Source organism: Tursiops truncatus, chromosome 2 (assembly GCF_011762595.2).
Source record: "Tursiops truncatus isolate mTurTru1 chromosome 2, mTurTru1.mat.Y, whole genome shotgun sequence".
NCBI lineage: Eukaryota > Metazoa > Chordata > Mammalia > Artiodactyla > Delphinidae > Tursiops > Tursiops truncatus.
In genome coordinates, this window is record NC_047035.1 from 48044054 (window position 1) to 48062557 (window position 18504).

Here is an 18504-nt window from a genome sequence, read left to right on the forward strand (position 1 = left end):
GTGGCTTGGACCAGGGTGTTAGCAGTGGTGGGGGCAATACATTTGAATTTTAGCAGTAGTTTGGATGTAAGACTAACTGAGTTTTCTGACATATTGGTTGTAGAATGAGAGAAGAATAGCAGAGACCAGGGTGGCTCTGGGATTTTGGCCTGAGCTATGTGAAAGATGAAATTGCTGATAACTAAGGTGGGGAAGAGTGGAAATAGACAGTTTGGAGAGGAAGCTCTAGAATCCACTTTTGAACATTATACTTGTGGAGTACCCATTAGACAGCCAAGTACAGATATCAACAAGGCAGTGGGATTTTACTAGTCTGCATCTGATAGTGGGGATACAGACTAGGGATATAAATTTGTGACGTAAAGTTGTGAGGCCAGAGAAGACCGTGAAGGGAGTGAGGCTGGATGGAAAAGAGAAGAAGACTGAACTCATTAGATACTTCATCTTCCACAGGTTAGTAAAGGAGGCAGAAAGAATGGCCTGTGTGTAAGCAAAGTGATGATAGGATTTTATTGACGAGATAGAAGCAATTGTATCAAAGGAAACTGAAAGGTTAATTAGGATAAGAACTACCAGTTGACCATTATGCTTAGCAGTATGGAAGTTATCCATGCCCTTGATGCACACAATTTTTGTAGAGTGGTAGGGGTAAATGCCTGACAGGGGTGTAAGAGAATAGGTAGAAAGCAACTGGAGACTGTGACTATAGAGACTAATCTGAGAAGTTTTCCTTTTAAGGGAAGGAGAATATGGGGCAGTGGCTGGAAGAGTATGTGGGGTCAAGTGAAGAATTTTTTAAAAAATTTTTCTTTAATTTATTTTTGGCTGCATTGGGTCTTTGTTGCTGCGCACGGGCTTTCTCTAGTTGCAGCGAGCGGGGACTACTCTTCCTTGCGGTGTGTGGGTTTCTCATGGCGGTGGCTTCTCTTTTGGAGCATGGGCTCTAGGTGCACAGGCTTCAGTAGTTGCAGCACGTGGGCTCAGTAGTTGCGGCACATGGGCTCTAGGCTGTGGGCTTCAATAGTTGTGGCTCGTGGGCTCAGTAGTTGTGGCTTACTGGCTCTAGAGCACAGGCTCAGTAGTTGTGGTGCACGGGCTTAGTTGCTTCGCAGCATGTGGGATCTTCCTGGACCAGGGCTCAAACCCATGTCCCCTGCATTGGCAGGCAGATTCTTAACCACTGCACCACCAGGGAAGTCCTCAAGAATTTTTTAAGAAGCATATTTGTATGTTGACAAAAAAGTTCTTGTAGCAAAAGGAAAATGCATCGTGGAGGAAAAAGAGGGTAGAATTACTGGAGCAACATCTTTGAATAGACTAGAGGAGATGGAATCTAGTGAACAGGGGGAGGGCTGGTTCTTTACTAGGAGCACAGAAAATTCGCCTATGGTATTAGGAGGGAAGACAGAGAATATGGACATCAATTTAGTTAAGGGGGCAGATAGATATGGTGCTGGGAGCTTTTTTGGGTTTTTCTTAATTGGTTCATTTTCTCAATGAAATAGAAATAAAGTGATCAGATAGTTTGAGGAAAGAAGAGATGAAATAGTTGTTTTAGAAGGCCTGAAAATAAAGAATGGTTGCTAGGCAGCAGTAATAGTTGATGCCAGTAATCTAAAGTGAAACCATTGACATGGTGATGCTAGCAGGTTCTTGTTTTCTTTCGTTATTTTTTTTTTTCCCAGCCATATTCACTTTCATGGATGTAAGTACAGAATAGGCAGATTATTTGATTTAATTTGGACTGTGTTTTAGCTAGACAGGCGGGGGAGTGATTATAAAGACTGACCATGGAATTTAAGCTGGTTTAGGAGGGAAGAGAGGACCCAAGGTGGATAAAGGACAGTGAAAATGGTAGGATTGTAGGTCCGGGAAGGTTAAAGTTATGTACTAGACAGAGTGACCTGGAGATGGAAGGGTGTGTGTGTGTGTGTGTGTGTGTGTGTGTGTGTGTGTGTGTGTGTGTGTGTTGGGAGGAGTGCTGGACATTTTGGAGGGATTTGCAGTGATTGGTGATTACAAAGCTTGGAGTGGGACCATGGCAGTGAGTGGGTAAGGCAGGGCTGAAGAGAGATCACTGGAGTCTCCAGAGAAAACCAAGGACTGAAAGGCTAGGATTTTGCAAGGATCATCTATGGGGATAGTAAAATCACCAAGGTTATGTTAGTAGTACTGGAGAGTGTGACAGTGTGACAGAAGCAGAATTTTTCATGGAATGAGGGCGATTAACCCTGGCTCGGGTTGAAGATGACTCCAACAAGGCAGAGTGGTGAGTGGAATAATCTGATGATATGTGACTCAAGTGGTAGAAGATTAGGTCGGAGAGGGGAAGATAACTACCTAGAAATGGCAGTGAGGAGAAAAGGGAAAATAAGATATGAAAAGGAAGGAATCGTCAAAGAAATACTTTAAGAAAATTTCCCAGAACTGAGGGATTTTGAGCTTCCAAATTGCAAGGGCCCACTGAATCGCAGCAGAGTGTTTAAATGCAGAGCCACACCAGAGCATCTCATATTGAATTTTCAGAATACTGGCAACAAACGCTATTCTAAAATCTTTAAGAAAGGAAAAAATATTGCAGTTAAAGGATCAAGAATCAGAAGGCGGGACTTCCCTGGTGGCGCAGTGGTTAAGAATCCGCCTGCCGATGCAGGGGACACGGGTTCAAGCCCTGGTCCGGGAAGATCCCACATGCCACGGAGGAACTAAGCCTGTGTGCCGCAACTACTGAGTCTGCGCTCTAGAGCCCGCGAGCCACAACTGCAGAGCCCATGTGCCACAACTACTGAAGCCCGACGTGCCTAGAGCCCATGCTCCGCAACAAGAGAAGCCACTGCAATGAGAAGCCTGCGCACCACAAGGAAGAGTAGCCCCTGCTCACTGCAACTAGAGAAAGCCCATGCACAGCATTGAAGACCCAATGCAGCCAAAAATAAATAAATAAATTAAAAATAAGTAAATTAAAAAAAGAAAAAGAATCAGAATGGCTTTGGACTTCTCAACTGCAGTCCTGGGAACTGAAGACAGTGGAGCTATGCTTTCAAAATTCTCAACGGAAATGCTAGAATGCTACATGCCAACAACTATAGTTAGTTATGAAAGTAGAATAAAGACGCTTTGAGAGGTGTAAGGTTGCAAAATTTGTGTATTCCATATATCCTCTCCCAGGAAGGAGCTAGAGAATGGGAGCAAGGGAACAAATTAGTCAGGAAGATGTGGGTAACAGGCCAAGGACCCAACGTAAGAGTGACAATTGGAGCATCCCCAGGGTGACAATGAAGTGAGTCCCCAGGATGAAAGTTGTGCAGCGGGTCGAGCAGCAGAGTCCACATTGGAGCAGATCAGAAGGCTCTGTAAAAATGTCTGCAACAAGAGGGAATTGATAATATAACTGATGTATTTGAAGTATTCAGAGTGTTAGACAACTGTGGAAGAATTTAGGAATAAATTAGCAAGAAATCTAAACAAAAATTTTAAAAGATACCTATAACTGTAGTGAAAAAAATTTCAAAAGGAAATAGTATTTACTGAGTCCCAACAGTGTAAATCCTGACTATTGATCTAATAAAAATTAGGACTATATTGAGTACGTTGAGGGCATAGAATTGTGTATATTTGTGGAGTGGGGTTTTGGAAAGGAGAGCTAATTTATCATCTTCCATAGTGGGAAGTTGATAGAAAATACTAACACTAAAAGAAAAAAAAGTCAGGAAATAAGAGTATAAGAAGGTCATTTAGAGACTTGGAGGTAAATGCCAAAAGGAAGAGTAAAAGAGTTGAAAGTAGCTGTCCCTTGGGAGTTGGAAATGGTGGCTGAGGGTAGAGGAACTGTTCATTTTCTTAATACGCGTTGTAGAATTGTCTCTTTAAACTATATATAAGAATAAGTTTGATTAAAAAAAACTAAGCCAGAAATAGTGTACAATATTTGTATATAAAATATAACATGAAAGTTGTATGATGAACTCATATTCTCTTCCCTACTACTGGGAAGAAACTATCACAGATTTGTCATATATTCTCAAGTATAGCTCATTTTCTATTCCCTGTTAGTTCTTCTCTTACCTTAACTAGAACAGACTTTTTATAACTTCTTTAACTGCCTGTATTTTCCCAACTGGGATCCCTACAAAGGCTTTTTATTTAAACATAATAGAGCATAAAAGGGTGTACGAAAGTATTCTGAATAGAATAACTCCTCCTCTCTCCCAACTTCTTTCTCTCTTCTTCAGAGCACAGAGCAGTCATGGAAGCTGCTTTTGTGTATGGGACCACGTACCAATTTGTCTTAACCACAGAAATTGCCCTTTTGGAAAGTATTGGGTATGTATAAGAAGCATAAGTTAACAATTTTAAGTTCACTTATTCCACATTACTTATTCAGCATTTCCATTATACTCCCACAATGTGGACTTATCTGAGGGGAATCATAACCAGATGTGAATATATAAATGAAACCTGAAATCCTCTTCATTACTATTATCTGCTGTACTAAAATGAACTTAAATATACAGAAGGGATGTTAAACTAAGGTGAACGAAGGCAGTATGCATAAGCCACAAGTTGTGATCCCTTGAGTGGCCACATGTATTTTACGAATAGATCTGCCACAGTGATCAGATAGGTGATAAAATAACAGCTTTCATAACTAAGCTCCAGAGATTCTTCCTGAGAGTTCCATAAGTTACTATACCAGAAAAATCTTAAATATATTTGAGTACAGTTTTGAACAGAATGTTTTACATGTTTAATTTTCTTGTCTAGTTTCTAGCTTACAATTTTAGGTAGAGACCTTCTTTGGACTGCTTTTGGCTGGGCAACCTAGGGTTAAAGTTTTTCTTCTGTTTAGTACATGGGGACACAAGGAATAACCAGTGCATTTGAAGACTTCTAAGTTTGGCTTCAAAATGCTCTTCAGGAAAATGAATCCAAAGCAGGGCAAAATGGTGATTGTGTGACCTTTTTAAACCATGCAAGTTTTTTTGTTTGTTTGTTTGTTTTTTGCGGTACGCGGGCCTCTCACTGCTGTGGCCTCTCCCATTGCGGAGCACAGGCTCCGGACGCGCAGGCTCAGCGGCCATGGCTCACGGGCCCAGCCGCTCCGCGGCATGTGGGATCTTCCCGGACCGGGGCACAAACCCGTGTCCCCTGCATTGGCAGGCGGACTCTAAACCACTGCGCCACCAGAGAAGCCCCATGCAAGAGTTTTTAACGAGCCCTCCTGCTCACCTCTCAGAGAATAGTGACTATTTGATATACCATACACAATTAATTAAATCCCAGACATTTTACAACTTTGTAAACATGGAGGTTAGTACACAGAAAACTGATAAAGTGAAACAATTTTTTTTTTTTTTTGGGCGGGGAGTGGATAGGCAGAGAGTGAAGTGCTTGCAAAGAAAAGTTATGTTTTTATTGCTCTGTACGACATTAACCAGCATTCCTTTTTCTATCTTCTTATTGAACTGCCATTCTGCTGGTTCCCGCAGTGAGTTAAATAAAACTTTGATGCATGTTTGCTATTTGTGTAAGAATTAATGTTTTTAACAATTTGAGAATCATGCTGACGGTACCCTAAAACTTTACGGTAAGTAGTCACTGAATCTCAAGATACTTACAGTGAGCAGTAGTGTAGCCAGCTACTTTGCTCCTCCCAATGTAGACTACCAATTTCCCATCTTGGAATGGGGGAACCTTGAGATTCTCAGTCCCATTATGATTCTGTGCTAGCCCCACACTTTCTCTGAGGGTTGTTTGTATTTTCTCTTGCATTACTAGCTTCTTTATTTTTCTGTTAATGAATAATTGCAAGTAACGGTGACATGCTTAAAACATAGAGGTTTGGTTATTTATTGGCAAGGTATAAGTCCTCTCATTTGTTTTACAAATACTGTTCAGCAAGACAGACTATATATTGATGTTCTTGAAGGATTTATGCTTTCCCCCATTTTAAAAATGAGAATTTAAAAATGTACAGTTATTCTGTTTTTCATAAACTTTTGAGTACATGACATATTGGAGAAGTTTTCATTCTCATTTATTCATGGCTACAAAATGGTGAGGAGTCATATCTGGACCTGATGTGATAGGGAAGGACTGTGGATTCAGAATAATGTAGTCCTGGGACATCACTTCTGAGTGAAGTAGTTAGTGATGACTTCGAGTTGTCTCCTAATGGGGAAGAGGTGAACGTATCTTTTCTTTCATTTGTTCTTTTTATTTTTTTCTTTCCTTTGTTCATTCTTTCATTCAACAAATATTTATTGAACGCCTTCTATGTTCTAGGCACTATTCTAGTTGCTGGGGCTATAACATTGAATAATCTAGTATATTAATTGTTATATCATGTTGGGCCTGAGTATGTTTGAAATGTCGGTTAAGAAGGGTATATATGCTCTGTAATGGCCTATATGGGAAAAGAATCTAAAAAAGAGTGGATATATATATATGTATATATCTGATTCACTTTGCTATACACCTGAAACTAATACAACATTGTAAATACAACATTGTAAATACAACATTGTAAAAAATACTCCAATAATTTTTTTTAAATGGTAAAAAAAAATAAAAAAAGAAGGGTATATGTGATAGGTAGAACAAGAGGTAGCGTGCTGTAGAGACACCAGTACTTTCTGCTACCTCCCCATCTTCCCTTCTTAAAGAATCTGTGTATAGGCTAAGAAGGGTGTTACCCCTACCTCATACATATCACAGTCAGTTAAGTTGGAGGTGGCCATCTGACCTAGAGTCATGCAATCCATGGACTTACCTGAGCAGATAAGATACCTTTTTCTAGGAACTTGGAATTGGGCATGGAGAAGCTGGACTATACAGCATTTTGGCTCTCTTGCCCGCAGGAATGTTTTGCTCATGTAGAAGTAAAGCAGAGAGAGTGGGGAGGTAAAAAGTGTTGATGGCCAAATGTCCCTGAACTCTTGCTGTTCAGATCTATATACATTTATCCTGTGATCCAGTTACTTGAATTTTCCTTGTATTCTGTGAGATGCTCTTCTAAACTACCAGTAAATCCCCCTCACTCCCACCTTTTTGGTGTCTGTTACCTACAACCAAATGATCCCTGATTAAATAACTTTCCAACATTATTTTATTATTTCAGAGGTTATGATAGGTAGTCCACCTCAGCTGGGTCCTCTTGCTCTCAACACTTTCCTTTCAGCAATATGTGACTATTTACTATTCTTCGCAAAAAGTTATATACTTTGTTTGGGTCTTGGCTATATAGTTCCTTTTGTCTGAAATACCCATTAGTCTTATCTTCTTGGAGAAGTCATTCTCTCTTACTGTTTTCAGTCTCTATGATGATCTCCCTTCCCTTCCCTTCCCTTCCTTCTCTTTCCTGACTTAAGGCAGAATTAAATATTTCTTTGTTTCTCATAGCACTTTGTATATTCTAGCACTTATGAATCACATTTTCATTTTTTTACTAAATATATGTCCTTTAGCCTAAGCCCCTCAAGGATTTGAATCATCTTATTCATCTTATTCTCTTATATTTAGCATAGGGCCTAACAGTGTAGGCATTAAGTAATCTTTGAATGATCATTTCTTTAATCACTGAATCTATTAGAAATTACTTTGCAATTAAATTTGAAATCAGTGAATCTTGGAGCTCAGTTGAAGCATGTATCAAGAATTAAAATAATATTGTAAAAATAAAAATTTGCAGTATTTTACCAAACTCTACTAATGCCATATGGAGATTTATAAAATGCTATTTTAATTTTGGCAAACCTTACTTACTCACTATAAGTTTATCTTTGAGTTCTCATATTGAAGGGAATGCCAGAACTCAAATTATAAGCCATATTTGCTGAGTTTTGTAATATTTCAGATACAAACTCACTAACTCCCACAAAGTGTCACATGGTTTCTATCTTAAGGTATGTTTTGGCTGAAGTTTATTCAAAACAGATTTGGGTTTAAATTAAACCTAGAAAATTCGTGTTACAAAGCTTTATTTATTTAGCACAGCTATAGAAAAGCTACTATACTTTAAGATAATCTCATTGTCCTCAAGGTGACAGTCTTTTATCTAAAAAAAAAGATTGTGTAGACCCGTCTCTAATTTAGAAGCTACCATATGAAAGAATTCAGGAAAAAGAAATGTTTATACAACTCAGAAATTTCTTATATCCTCTTTTTTGCTTAGGTCCATTTTATTTTGTTATACTGTTTTAGGATTTTACCAAAACAGTAATTCAAAAGCATGGACAAAGAGATTTGTTATATCTTTCTGCATGGTAGAAGGATCACACGTTGAACTTCAAGTGGGTCTGTCCCTAATTTTTAATTTACAGCACTGAAGATATAGAATATGCACATCTCTATTTTTTTCATTGTAAACCAGTCTTGGACTTGACCCAGCAATGTAGGAGAACACTAATGGAACAGTCATTGACTACACTGAACATTCATCGTTTTATTAAAACAATGGAAGCACCTCTGCTGGTATGTGTCTTATTTAAGTATATTAGATAATTCATATATAAGATTTATTGTTTTGATTCACAGATATGCATTTTACTTAGATGAGCTATATCTATTCCCCTTGGACATATTTATTTCATTTAGGCAGATTTAGGAGTAGTACCTTATTAAAGGTAGAATAGAAGATAGACTATGTATTCATAAAATGATATTTTAATGCCTTGAAGTGTTGTTGTTTTGAAAATGCCTTGAAGTGTTGTTGTTTTGAAATCCAATATAGCACTGTAATTATAATGGTAGTTGTAATGAACTGTGGAAATATTCAGTGGTAGTTATAAAGAACTGTGACCATTCTAAGATCATGAAGATTAATTACATCATGGGTTAAGAAAAGACCTCTTTTGTGAATGTTTTGATCCCTGTTTTAAAAGTTCCTAAATATTGGAACTATAACATTTCCAGTGCCCCACTTTCCTTACTGTCAGCCTGGAAGAATTTTAGACTCAGTAGGTGATCAGCAGACTTTTCTCTCTGAAAGTTCGAAGGGTTGTCCTGAGCATATGTAAAACCTTCAGTAGGCCTTCTCACTCACTATGTCCTTTTTAAATAAAAATTGTGCATATGTGCCATAAATAATCCAAACAGTGCAGCAAAGTATAAAGAATAAAAATTTTAAAAGCCACCAGTTCCCATCATTCAGAAATGAACTGTTAGATGCACACCAGTCATCTCTGCATCCATATAGATACATACAGATAGAGGGATGAATGGATTAATGGACATATATTACATGAGTTACTTTATAGTAAGAAACATTATATTTTATCTTATTTGAATTTAATAGAAGAGAAAGAAACTGATGTGAAACTAGAGGAATTATGGAACTTTTGAGAAATTGTTTCTTCATCAGAGGGCTTTTTAGGAAATATTGTCTTAAGTGTTGAAGTGATTATGAAAAACATTAAGAAATGAAAATCATTATTTAAAAAACTACATATTTGTATTTTAGCTAATATTGATTTACTCCTTGCTGTGAAAGATGAGAATACTAACTTCTTACATTTATTTCCATCTCAGCTCCTCTTATCCTCCAGATTTTAGTTTTGTGTTATTTTACATTGTAAAGGTTATAATATTTATATTGTGTTCTATAACCATAATTCCCACTTAAAAAAAAAGCCTTTCTTCCACATTTAAATAGATTCAGAGCTCACCAGTCCCAATTTTACTGGCTTCATTCCTGAGTTCTTTATTTTGGTCAGTTTTTATTTGGTTAGATTTTGGCTTCAAACAACTAAAAAAAAAAAGCAGTATGTAAATCTTTTTTCCTTTCCTTTCCCTGGGGGATGAGAGGGGACATTTATCTTATTTCCATGGGGAGATAGTCCTCTGAATTTGGTTTGATCTTCCATTTCACCACAAAGCCCAGGTCAGTTCCTTGTACAGTTCTTCACCATTTCTCTCCTCATTTCCTTTTCTTCCAATGTTAAGATATTAAGAATTCTCAGGATTTTATCTATTCACCAGTAGACATTATCTATAAACATTAATAAAAAATGGAAACTGGGATTCAGACTTCTGGTAAACTCTGGATGCATGATCACTGCAATTATATGCATTATTTTACTTCTAAGCATGGGAAAATAGATGCAGGTTGGAGTTTTTGTGTGTGTAGTTGTGTGTGTATATTTGTGTCTATTTTAAGTAGATACAAATGTGTTTAATTATTGTAGATATAAAAGCACAACTGCGTCTTATAATCATGATAGGGGCATGTCATTTTAAGTCTTGACAAGCTGAGAATAAATCTTAAGCATAGGAATTTTAAGTGATTTCAATCTTAAGTCAATTAAGTGAGATTCTGGCAGGCATGGAGTTACCCTAGATGCCTTCTTAAGATTCCCAGCAATGAAAACAGATGGGAAAATGGTACAATTATTGTGTTGTTGGCTAATACCAAGGACATTTTGGAATGCTGATGATCTTCTCTATGATCAGTTTATTCTGATAGAAAATTTGTATCTGAATACTAGGAAGAATCTTCAAGTGCAAATACCTGATAAAATATTTTAAAATAGATAAATTATTATATAATCATTTTCCTATAAATTTTTATTTATTCTTTGTTTGTGCATCTGAGAGAGCTCTGTCACAGACAGATCCAAAACACTTGACTTAATTTAAGCCTATTCTTATATAGGTAATTAGAAGGATGCTATTATGGTTTATTCAGTTAGCTTCTATTATTTCTTGCAGGCTCACATGGCAGTGTACAATATTATATAGCAAGGTGTTGGCTCCTGACATTATTGTCTCATATCTTTTTTTTTCATTGTGGCAAAAAATGCAATTTACCCTCTTCACAATTTTTACAAATATACAGTACAGTATTGTTCACTATATGCACGTTGTTGTACAACAGATCTCTATAACTTTTCCATCTTGAATGACTGAAACTCTGTATCCATTCAGAAACAACTCCCCTATTCTCTCCTCAGCCCTGGCAACCACCATTCTACTTTCTGCTTCTGTGAGTTTGGTTACTTTAGAGACCTCTTATAAATAGAATCATGCAGTATGTCTTTTTTTTTTTTTTTTTTGCGGTACGTGGGCCTCTCACTGTTGTGGCCTCTCCCGTTGCGGAGCACAGGCTCCAGACATGCAGGCCCAGCGGCCATGGCTCACGGGCCCGGCCACTCCGTGGCATGTGGGATCTTCCCGGACCGGGGCACGAACCCGTGTCCCCTGCATTGGCAGGCGGACCCTCAACCACTGCGCCACCAGGGAAGCCCACAGTATGTCTTTTTATAATTAGCTCATTTCACTTAGCATGATGTCCTCAAGGTTCATCCATGTTGTAGCATTTGTTAGGATTTCCTTCTTTTTTAAGACCAAATAATATTCCATTGTGTGTGTGTGTGTGTGTGTGTGTGTGTGTGTGTGTGTACAGATGTATATGTATCAATATCACATTTTACTGATCCATTCATCCATTGATGGATGTTCTAAGTTGCTTATACATCTTGACTATTGTGAATAATGCTACAATGAACATGGGTGGGCAAATATCTCTTGGAGATCCTGTTTTCTTTTGGATATATACCCAGAAATAGGATTGCTGGATCATATGGTAGTTCTATTTTTGATTTTTTGAGGAATCTCTGTCCTGTTTTCCATAGTAGCTACACCATGTTACATTGCTGCCAGCAGTGTGCAAGAGTTCCATTTTTCTCTGCATCCTTGCTCATACTTGTTGTTTTCTGTTGTTTTTGTTATTTTTTTTAATATTAGCCATCCTAATGATTGAGAGGTGATATTTCATTGTTGTTTTGATTTGTGTTTCATTGATGATTAGTGATATGGAGCATCTTTTTATATGCTTTTTGGCCATTTGTATATCTTCTTTGGAGAAATATCTGTGTAAATCCTTTGCCTGTTTTTTAATTGGTTATTTTTATTATTGTTGTTAAGTTGTAGGAGTTCTTTAAATATTCTGGATATCAACCCCTTGTCTGATACATGATTTGCAATATTTTCTCCCATTTCATAGGTTACTTTTCCACTCTGTTTATTGTTCCCTTGGCTGTGCAGACATTTTTAAGTTTGATGTAGTTCCATTTGTTTGGTTTTGCTTTTGTTGCCTGTGCTTGTGGTGTCATTTTCAGGAAATCATTTCCATTCCAATGTTATGAAGATTTCCCTCTATGTTTTCTTCCAGGAGTTTTATACTTTCATTTTCTACATTTAGATCTCTAATTCATTTTGAGTTAATTTTTGTATGTGGTGTAAGATGAGGCTTCCTCTTGATTCTTTTGCATGTGGATATCTAGTTTTCCCAACACCATCTGTTGAAGAGACTATCCTTTCCCCATTATATAGCGTTAGTGCCCTTGTCAAAGATCAGTTGACCATATATGCAAGGGTTTATTTCTGGGCTCTCTATTTTGTTCCATTAGTCTATATTTCTGTCTTTATGCCAGTACTACACTGTTTTGGTTACTGTAGCTTTGTAATATGTTTTGAAATCAGGAAGTGTGAGGCCCCAGCTTTGTTCTTCTTTCTCAAGATTGTTTTGGTTATTTAAGGTCCCTTGAGATTCCATATGTATTTTAGGATGGCTTTTCTATTTCTGCAAAAAATGCCATTGGGATTTTGAGAGGGATTGAATTGAATCTCTAGATGACTGGGTAGTATGGGTAGTATTTTAATAATGTTATATCCAATCCAAGAACATGAACATGAATGGGATGTCCTTCCATTTATTTTTGTCTTCTTTTCTTTCTTTCAGCAATGTTTCGTAGTTTTCAATGTATGTCTTTCACTTCCTTGGTTAAGCTTATTCCTAAGTATTTAATTCTTTTTGATGCTCTTATAAATGGGATTATTTTCTTAGTTTTCTTTTCATATTGTTCATTGTTAGTGTAAGAAACACAACTGATTTTTTTTTTTTTTTTTTTTTTTTTGCGGTACGTGGGCCTCTCACTGCTGTGGCCTCTCCCGTTGCAGAGCACAGGCTCCGGACGCGCAGGCTCCGTGGCCATGGCTCACGGGCCCAGCCGCTCCGCGGCATGTGGGATCTTCCCAGATCAGGGCACGAACCCGTGTCCCCTGCATCAACAGGCGGACTCTCAACCACTGCGCCACCAGGGAAGCCCTACAACTGATTTTTGAGGGTTGATTTTGTATCCTGCAACTTTGCTGAATTTATTCATTGGTTCTAATAGTATATTTGTGGAATCTTTAGGGTTTTCTACATATAAGACCATGTCATCTGTGAAGAGAGATAATTTTATTTCTACCTTTCCAATTCAAATGCTTATTTCTTTTTCTTGCCTAGTTGCTCTGGGTAGGACTTCCAGTACTATGTTGAATAGAAGTGGCAAGAGTGAACATCCTTGCCTTGTTCCTGATCTTAGAGGAAAAACATTCAGTTTTTCACCATTGAGTATGTTAGCTGTATGCTTTTTCATATATCACATTTATTATGTTGATGTTCTCTTCCTAGTTTTTTAATGTTTTTATCATGAAAGAGTGTTGAATTATGTCAAATGCTTTTTCTGCATCAATTGAGATGATTATGTGATTTTTGACCATTGTTATTGTTAATGAGGTGTGTTACATTTATTGATTTTCATGTTTTATTACATGTGTACATAATTATTTTACTGTGGTAAAAATATAATATCAAAATAGGGCAAAGATGCTACATACACCCACATAGAAAATTAGCTATTGATGGAAAATGTTTACATTTGAATAGCAGTCAAAACTAAAATTTAGTTTTTTCCTCTATTTTCAATTTCTTTAAGAGGTTTCTTTTTTTTTTGAATTTTCTTTAATTTATTTTTTTATACAGCATGTACTTATTAGTCATCCATTTTATACACATCGGTGTATACATGTCAATCCCAATCTCTCAATTCATCACACCACTACCACCACCAACCCCGCCCCCCGCCGTTTTCCCCTGTTGGTGTCCATAAGTTTGTTCTCTACATCCGTGTCTGTATTTCTGCCTTGCAAACCAGTGCATCTGTACCATTTTTCTAGGTTCCACATATATGTGTTAACATACGATATTTGTTTTTCTCTTTCTGACTTACTTCACTCTGTACGACAGTCTGTAGGTCCATCCACGTCTCTACAAATGACCCAATTTCATTCCTTTTTATGGCTGAGTAATATTCCATTCTATATATGTACCACATCTTCTTTATCCATTTGTCTATCAGTGGACATTTAGGTTGCTTTCATGACCTGGCTATTGTAAATAATGCTGCAATGAACATTGGGGTGCATGTGTCTTTTTGAATTATGGTTTTCTCTGGGTATATGCCCAGTAGTGGGATTGCTGGGTCATATGGTAATTCTATTTGTAGTTTTTAAAGGAACCTCCATACTGTTCTCCATAGTGTCTGTATCAATTTACATTCCCACCAACAGTGCAAGAGGGTTCCCTTTTCACCACACCCCCCCCAGCATTTGTCGTCTGTAGATATTCTGATGATGCGCATTCTAACTGGTGTGAGGTGATACCTCATTGTAGTTTTGATTTGCATTTCTCTAATAATTAGTGACGTTGAGTAGCTTTTCATGTGCTTCTTGGCCATCTGTATGTCCTCTTTGGAGAAACATCTATTTAGGTCTTCTGCCCATTTTTGGATTGGTTTTTTTTTTTTTTTTAACATTGAGCTGCATGAGCTGTTTATATATTTTGGAGATTAATCCTTTGTCCACTGATTCGCTTGCAAATATTTTTTCCCGTTTTGAGGGTTGTCTTTTCATCTTGTTTGTAGTTTCCTTTGCTTTGCAAAAGCTTTTAAATTTCATTAGGTCCCATTTGTTTATTTTTGTTTTTATTTCCATTACTCTAGGAGGTGGATCAAAGAAGATCTTGCTGTGATTTATGTCAAAGAATGTTCCTCCTATGTTTTCCTCTAAAAGTTTTATAGTGTCCAGTCTTACATTTACATCTCTAATCTATTTTGAGTTTATTTTTGTGTATGGTGTTATGGAGTGTTCTAATTTCATTCTTTTTCATGTAGCTGTCCAGTTTTCCCAGCACCACTTATTGAAGAGGCTGTCTTTTCTCCATTGTATATCCTTGCCTCCTTTGTCATAGATTAGTTGACCGTAGGAGCATGGGTTTATCTTTGGGCTTTCTATCCTGTTCCATTGATCTAGATTTCTGTTTTTGTGTCACTTCCATATTACGTTTAATACTGTAGCTTTGTAGTATAGTCTGAAGTCAGGGAGTCTGATTCCTCCAGCTCCATTTTTTTCCCTCAAAACTGCTTTGGCTATTCGGGGTCTTTTGTGTCTCCATACAAATTTTAAGATTGTTTGTTCTAGTTCTGTAAAAAAAAAAAAAAGGCCATTGGTAATTTGATAGGGATTGCATTGAATCTGTAGATTGCTTTGGGTAGTATAGTCATTTTCACAATACTGATTCTTCCAATCCAAGAATATGGTATATCTCTCCATCTGTTGGTATCATCTTTAATTTCTTTCAACAGTGTCTTATAGTTTTCTACATACAGGTCTTTTGTCTCCCTAGATAGGTTTATTCCTAGGTATTTTATTCTTTTTGTTGCAATAGTAAATGGGAGTGTTTCCTTAATTTCTCTTTCAGATTTTTCATTAGTGTATAGGAATGCCAGAGATTTCTGTGCATTAATTTTGTATCCTGCAACTCTACCAAATTCATTGATTAGCTCTAGTAGTTTTCTGGTGGCATCTTTAGGAATCTCTATGTATACAATTCTCTATGTATAGTATCATGTCATCTGCAAACGCTGACAGTTTTACTTCTTCTTTTACAATTTATATTCCTTTTATTTCTTTTTCTTCTCTGATTGCTGTGGCTAGGACTTCCAAAACTATGTTGAATAATAGTGGCAAGAGTGGACATCCTTGTCTTGTTCCTGATCTTAGAGGAAATGCTTTCAGTTTTTAACCATTGAGAATTATGTTTGCTGTGGGTTTGTCATATATGGCCTTCATTATGTTGAGGTCGGTTCCCTCTATGCCCACTTTCTGGAGAATTTTTATGATAAATGGGTGTTGAATTTTGTCAAAGGCTTTTTCTGCATCTATTGAGATGATCATATGGTTTTTATTCTTCAATTTGTTAATATGGTGTATCACATTGATTGGTTTGCATATATTGAAGAATGTTTGCATCCCTGGGGTAAATCCCACTTGATCATGGTGTATGATCCTTTTAATGTGTTGTTGGATTCTGTTTGCTAGTATTTCATTGAGGATTTTTGCATCTATAGTCATCAGTGATATTGGTCTGTAATTTTCATTTTTGGTAGTATCTTTGGTTTTCATATCAGGGTGATGGTGGCCTCGTAGAATGAGTTTGGGAGTGTTCCTTCCTCTGCAGTTTTTTGGAAGAGTTTGAGAAGGATGGGTGTTAGCTCTTCTCTAAATGTTTGATAGAATTCACCTGTGAAACCATCTGGTCCTGGGCTTTTGTTTGTTGGAAGATTTTTAATCACAGTTTCAAATTCAGTGCTTGTGATTGGTCTGTTCATATTTTCTATTTCTTCCTTGTTCAATCTTGGAAGGTTATACCTTTCTAAGAATTAGTCCATTTCTTCCAGGTTGTCCATTTTGTTGGCATATAGTTGCTTGTAGTAGTCTCTTAGGATGCTTTGTATTTCTGCAGTGTCTGTTGTAACTTCTCTTTTTTCATTTCCAATTTTATTGATTTGAGTCCTCTCCCTCTTTTTCTTGATGAGTCTGGCTAATGGTTTATCAATGTTGTTTATCTTCTCAAAGAACCAGCTTTTAGTTTTATTGATCTTTGCTATTGTTTTCTTTGTTTCTATTTCATTTATTTCTGCTCTGATTTTTACGATTTCCTTCCTTCTGCTAACTTTGGGTTTTGTTTGTTCTTCTTCCTCTAGCTCCTTTAGGTATAAGGATAGATTGTTTATGTGAGATTTTTCTTGTTTCTTGAGGTAGGTTTGTATAGCTATAAACTTCCCTTAGAACTGCTTTTGCTGCATCCCATAGGTTTTGGATTGTCGTGTTTTCATTATCATTTTTCTGTAGGTATTTTTTGATTTCCTCTTTGATTTCTTCAGTGATCTGTTGAATATTTAGTAACGTATTGTTTAGCCTCCATGTGTTTGTGTTTTTTACGTTTTCTTCCCTGTAATTGATTTCTAATCTCATAGTGTTGTGGTCAGAAAAGATGCTTGATATGATTTCAATTTTCTTAAATTTACTGAGGCTTGATTTGTGACCCAAGATGTGATCTGTCCTGGTGAATGTTCCATGCACACTCGAGAATAAAGTGTAATCTGCTGTTTTTGGATGGAATTTCCTATATATATCAATTAAATCTATCTGGTCTATTGTGTCATTTAAAGCTTGTGTTTCCTTATTAATTTTCTGTTTGCATGATCTGTCCATTGGTGTAAGTCAGGTGTTAAAGTCCCCCACTATTATTGTGTTACTGTCGATTTCCTCTTTTATAGCTGTTAGCAGTTGCCTTATGCATTGAGGTGCTCCTATGTTGGGTGCATATATATTTACAATTGTTATATCTTCTTCTTGGATTGATCCCTTGATCATTATGTAGTGTTCTTCTTTGTCTCTTGTAACATTCTTTATTTTAAAGTCTATTTTATCTGATATGAGTATTGCTACTCCAGCTTTCTTTTGATTACCATTTGCATGGAATATCTTTTTCCATCACCTCACTTTCAGTCTGAGTTTGTCCCTAGGTCTGAGGTGGGTCTGTTGTAGACAGCATAAATATGGGTCTTGTTTTTGTGTCCATTCAGCAATCCTGTGTCTTTCGGTTGGAGCATTTAATCCCTTCACGTTTAAAGTAATTATTGATATGTATGTTCCTATGACCATTTCCTTAATTGTTTTGGGTTTGTTTTTGTAGGTCCTTTTCTTCTCTTGTGTTTCCCACTTAGAGGAGTTCCTTTAGCATTTGTTGTAGAGCTGGTTTGGTGGTGCTGAATTCTCTTAGCTTTTGCTTGTCTGTAAAGCTTTTGATTTCTCCATCGAATCTGAATGAGATCCTTGCCAGGTAGAGTAATCTTGGCTCTAGGTTCTTCCCTTTCATCACTTTAAGTATATCGTTCCACTCCCTTCTGGCTTGTAGGGTTTCTGCTGAGAAATCAGTTGTTAACCTTATGGGAGTTCCCTTGTATTGTATTTGTCATTTTTCCCTTGTTGCTTTCTATAATTTTTCTTTGTCTTTAATTTTTGCCAATTTGATTCCTATGTGTCGTGTTGTGTTTCTCCTTGGGTTTATCCGGTATGGGACTCTCTGCACTTCCTGGACTTGGGTGATTATTTCCTTTCCCATGTTAGGGAAGTTTTTGAATATAATCCCTTCAAATATTTTCTCGGGTCCTTTCTCTCTCTCTTCCCCTTCTGGGACCTCTGTAATGTGAATGTTGTTGCACTTAATGTTTTCCCAGAAGTCTCTTAGGCTGTCTTCATTTCTTTTCATTCTTTCTTTTTATTCTGTTCGGCAGCAGTGAATTCCACCATTTTGTCTTCCAGGTCACTTATCCT

At 37.0% G+C, this 18504-nt stretch overlaps 1 protein-coding gene across 3 annotated transcripts in view; it reads left to right on the forward strand.

Moving 5' to 3' along the window:
- TXNDC16 (thioredoxin domain containing 16) overlaps positions 1-18504 on the forward strand; it is a 115805-nt gene that overhangs the window by 32588 nt on the left and 64713 nt on the right. For all 3 annotated transcript variants that reach the window (XM_033851147.2, XM_073800462.1, XM_073800461.1), the window contains 2 exons: positions 4233-4323; positions 8322-8472. In XM_033851147.2, coding sequence (XP_033707038.1) covers positions 4233-4323; positions 8322-8472 — 242 coding nt within the window. The remainder of the gene's footprint in view (positions 1-4232; positions 4324-8321; positions 8473-18504) is intronic.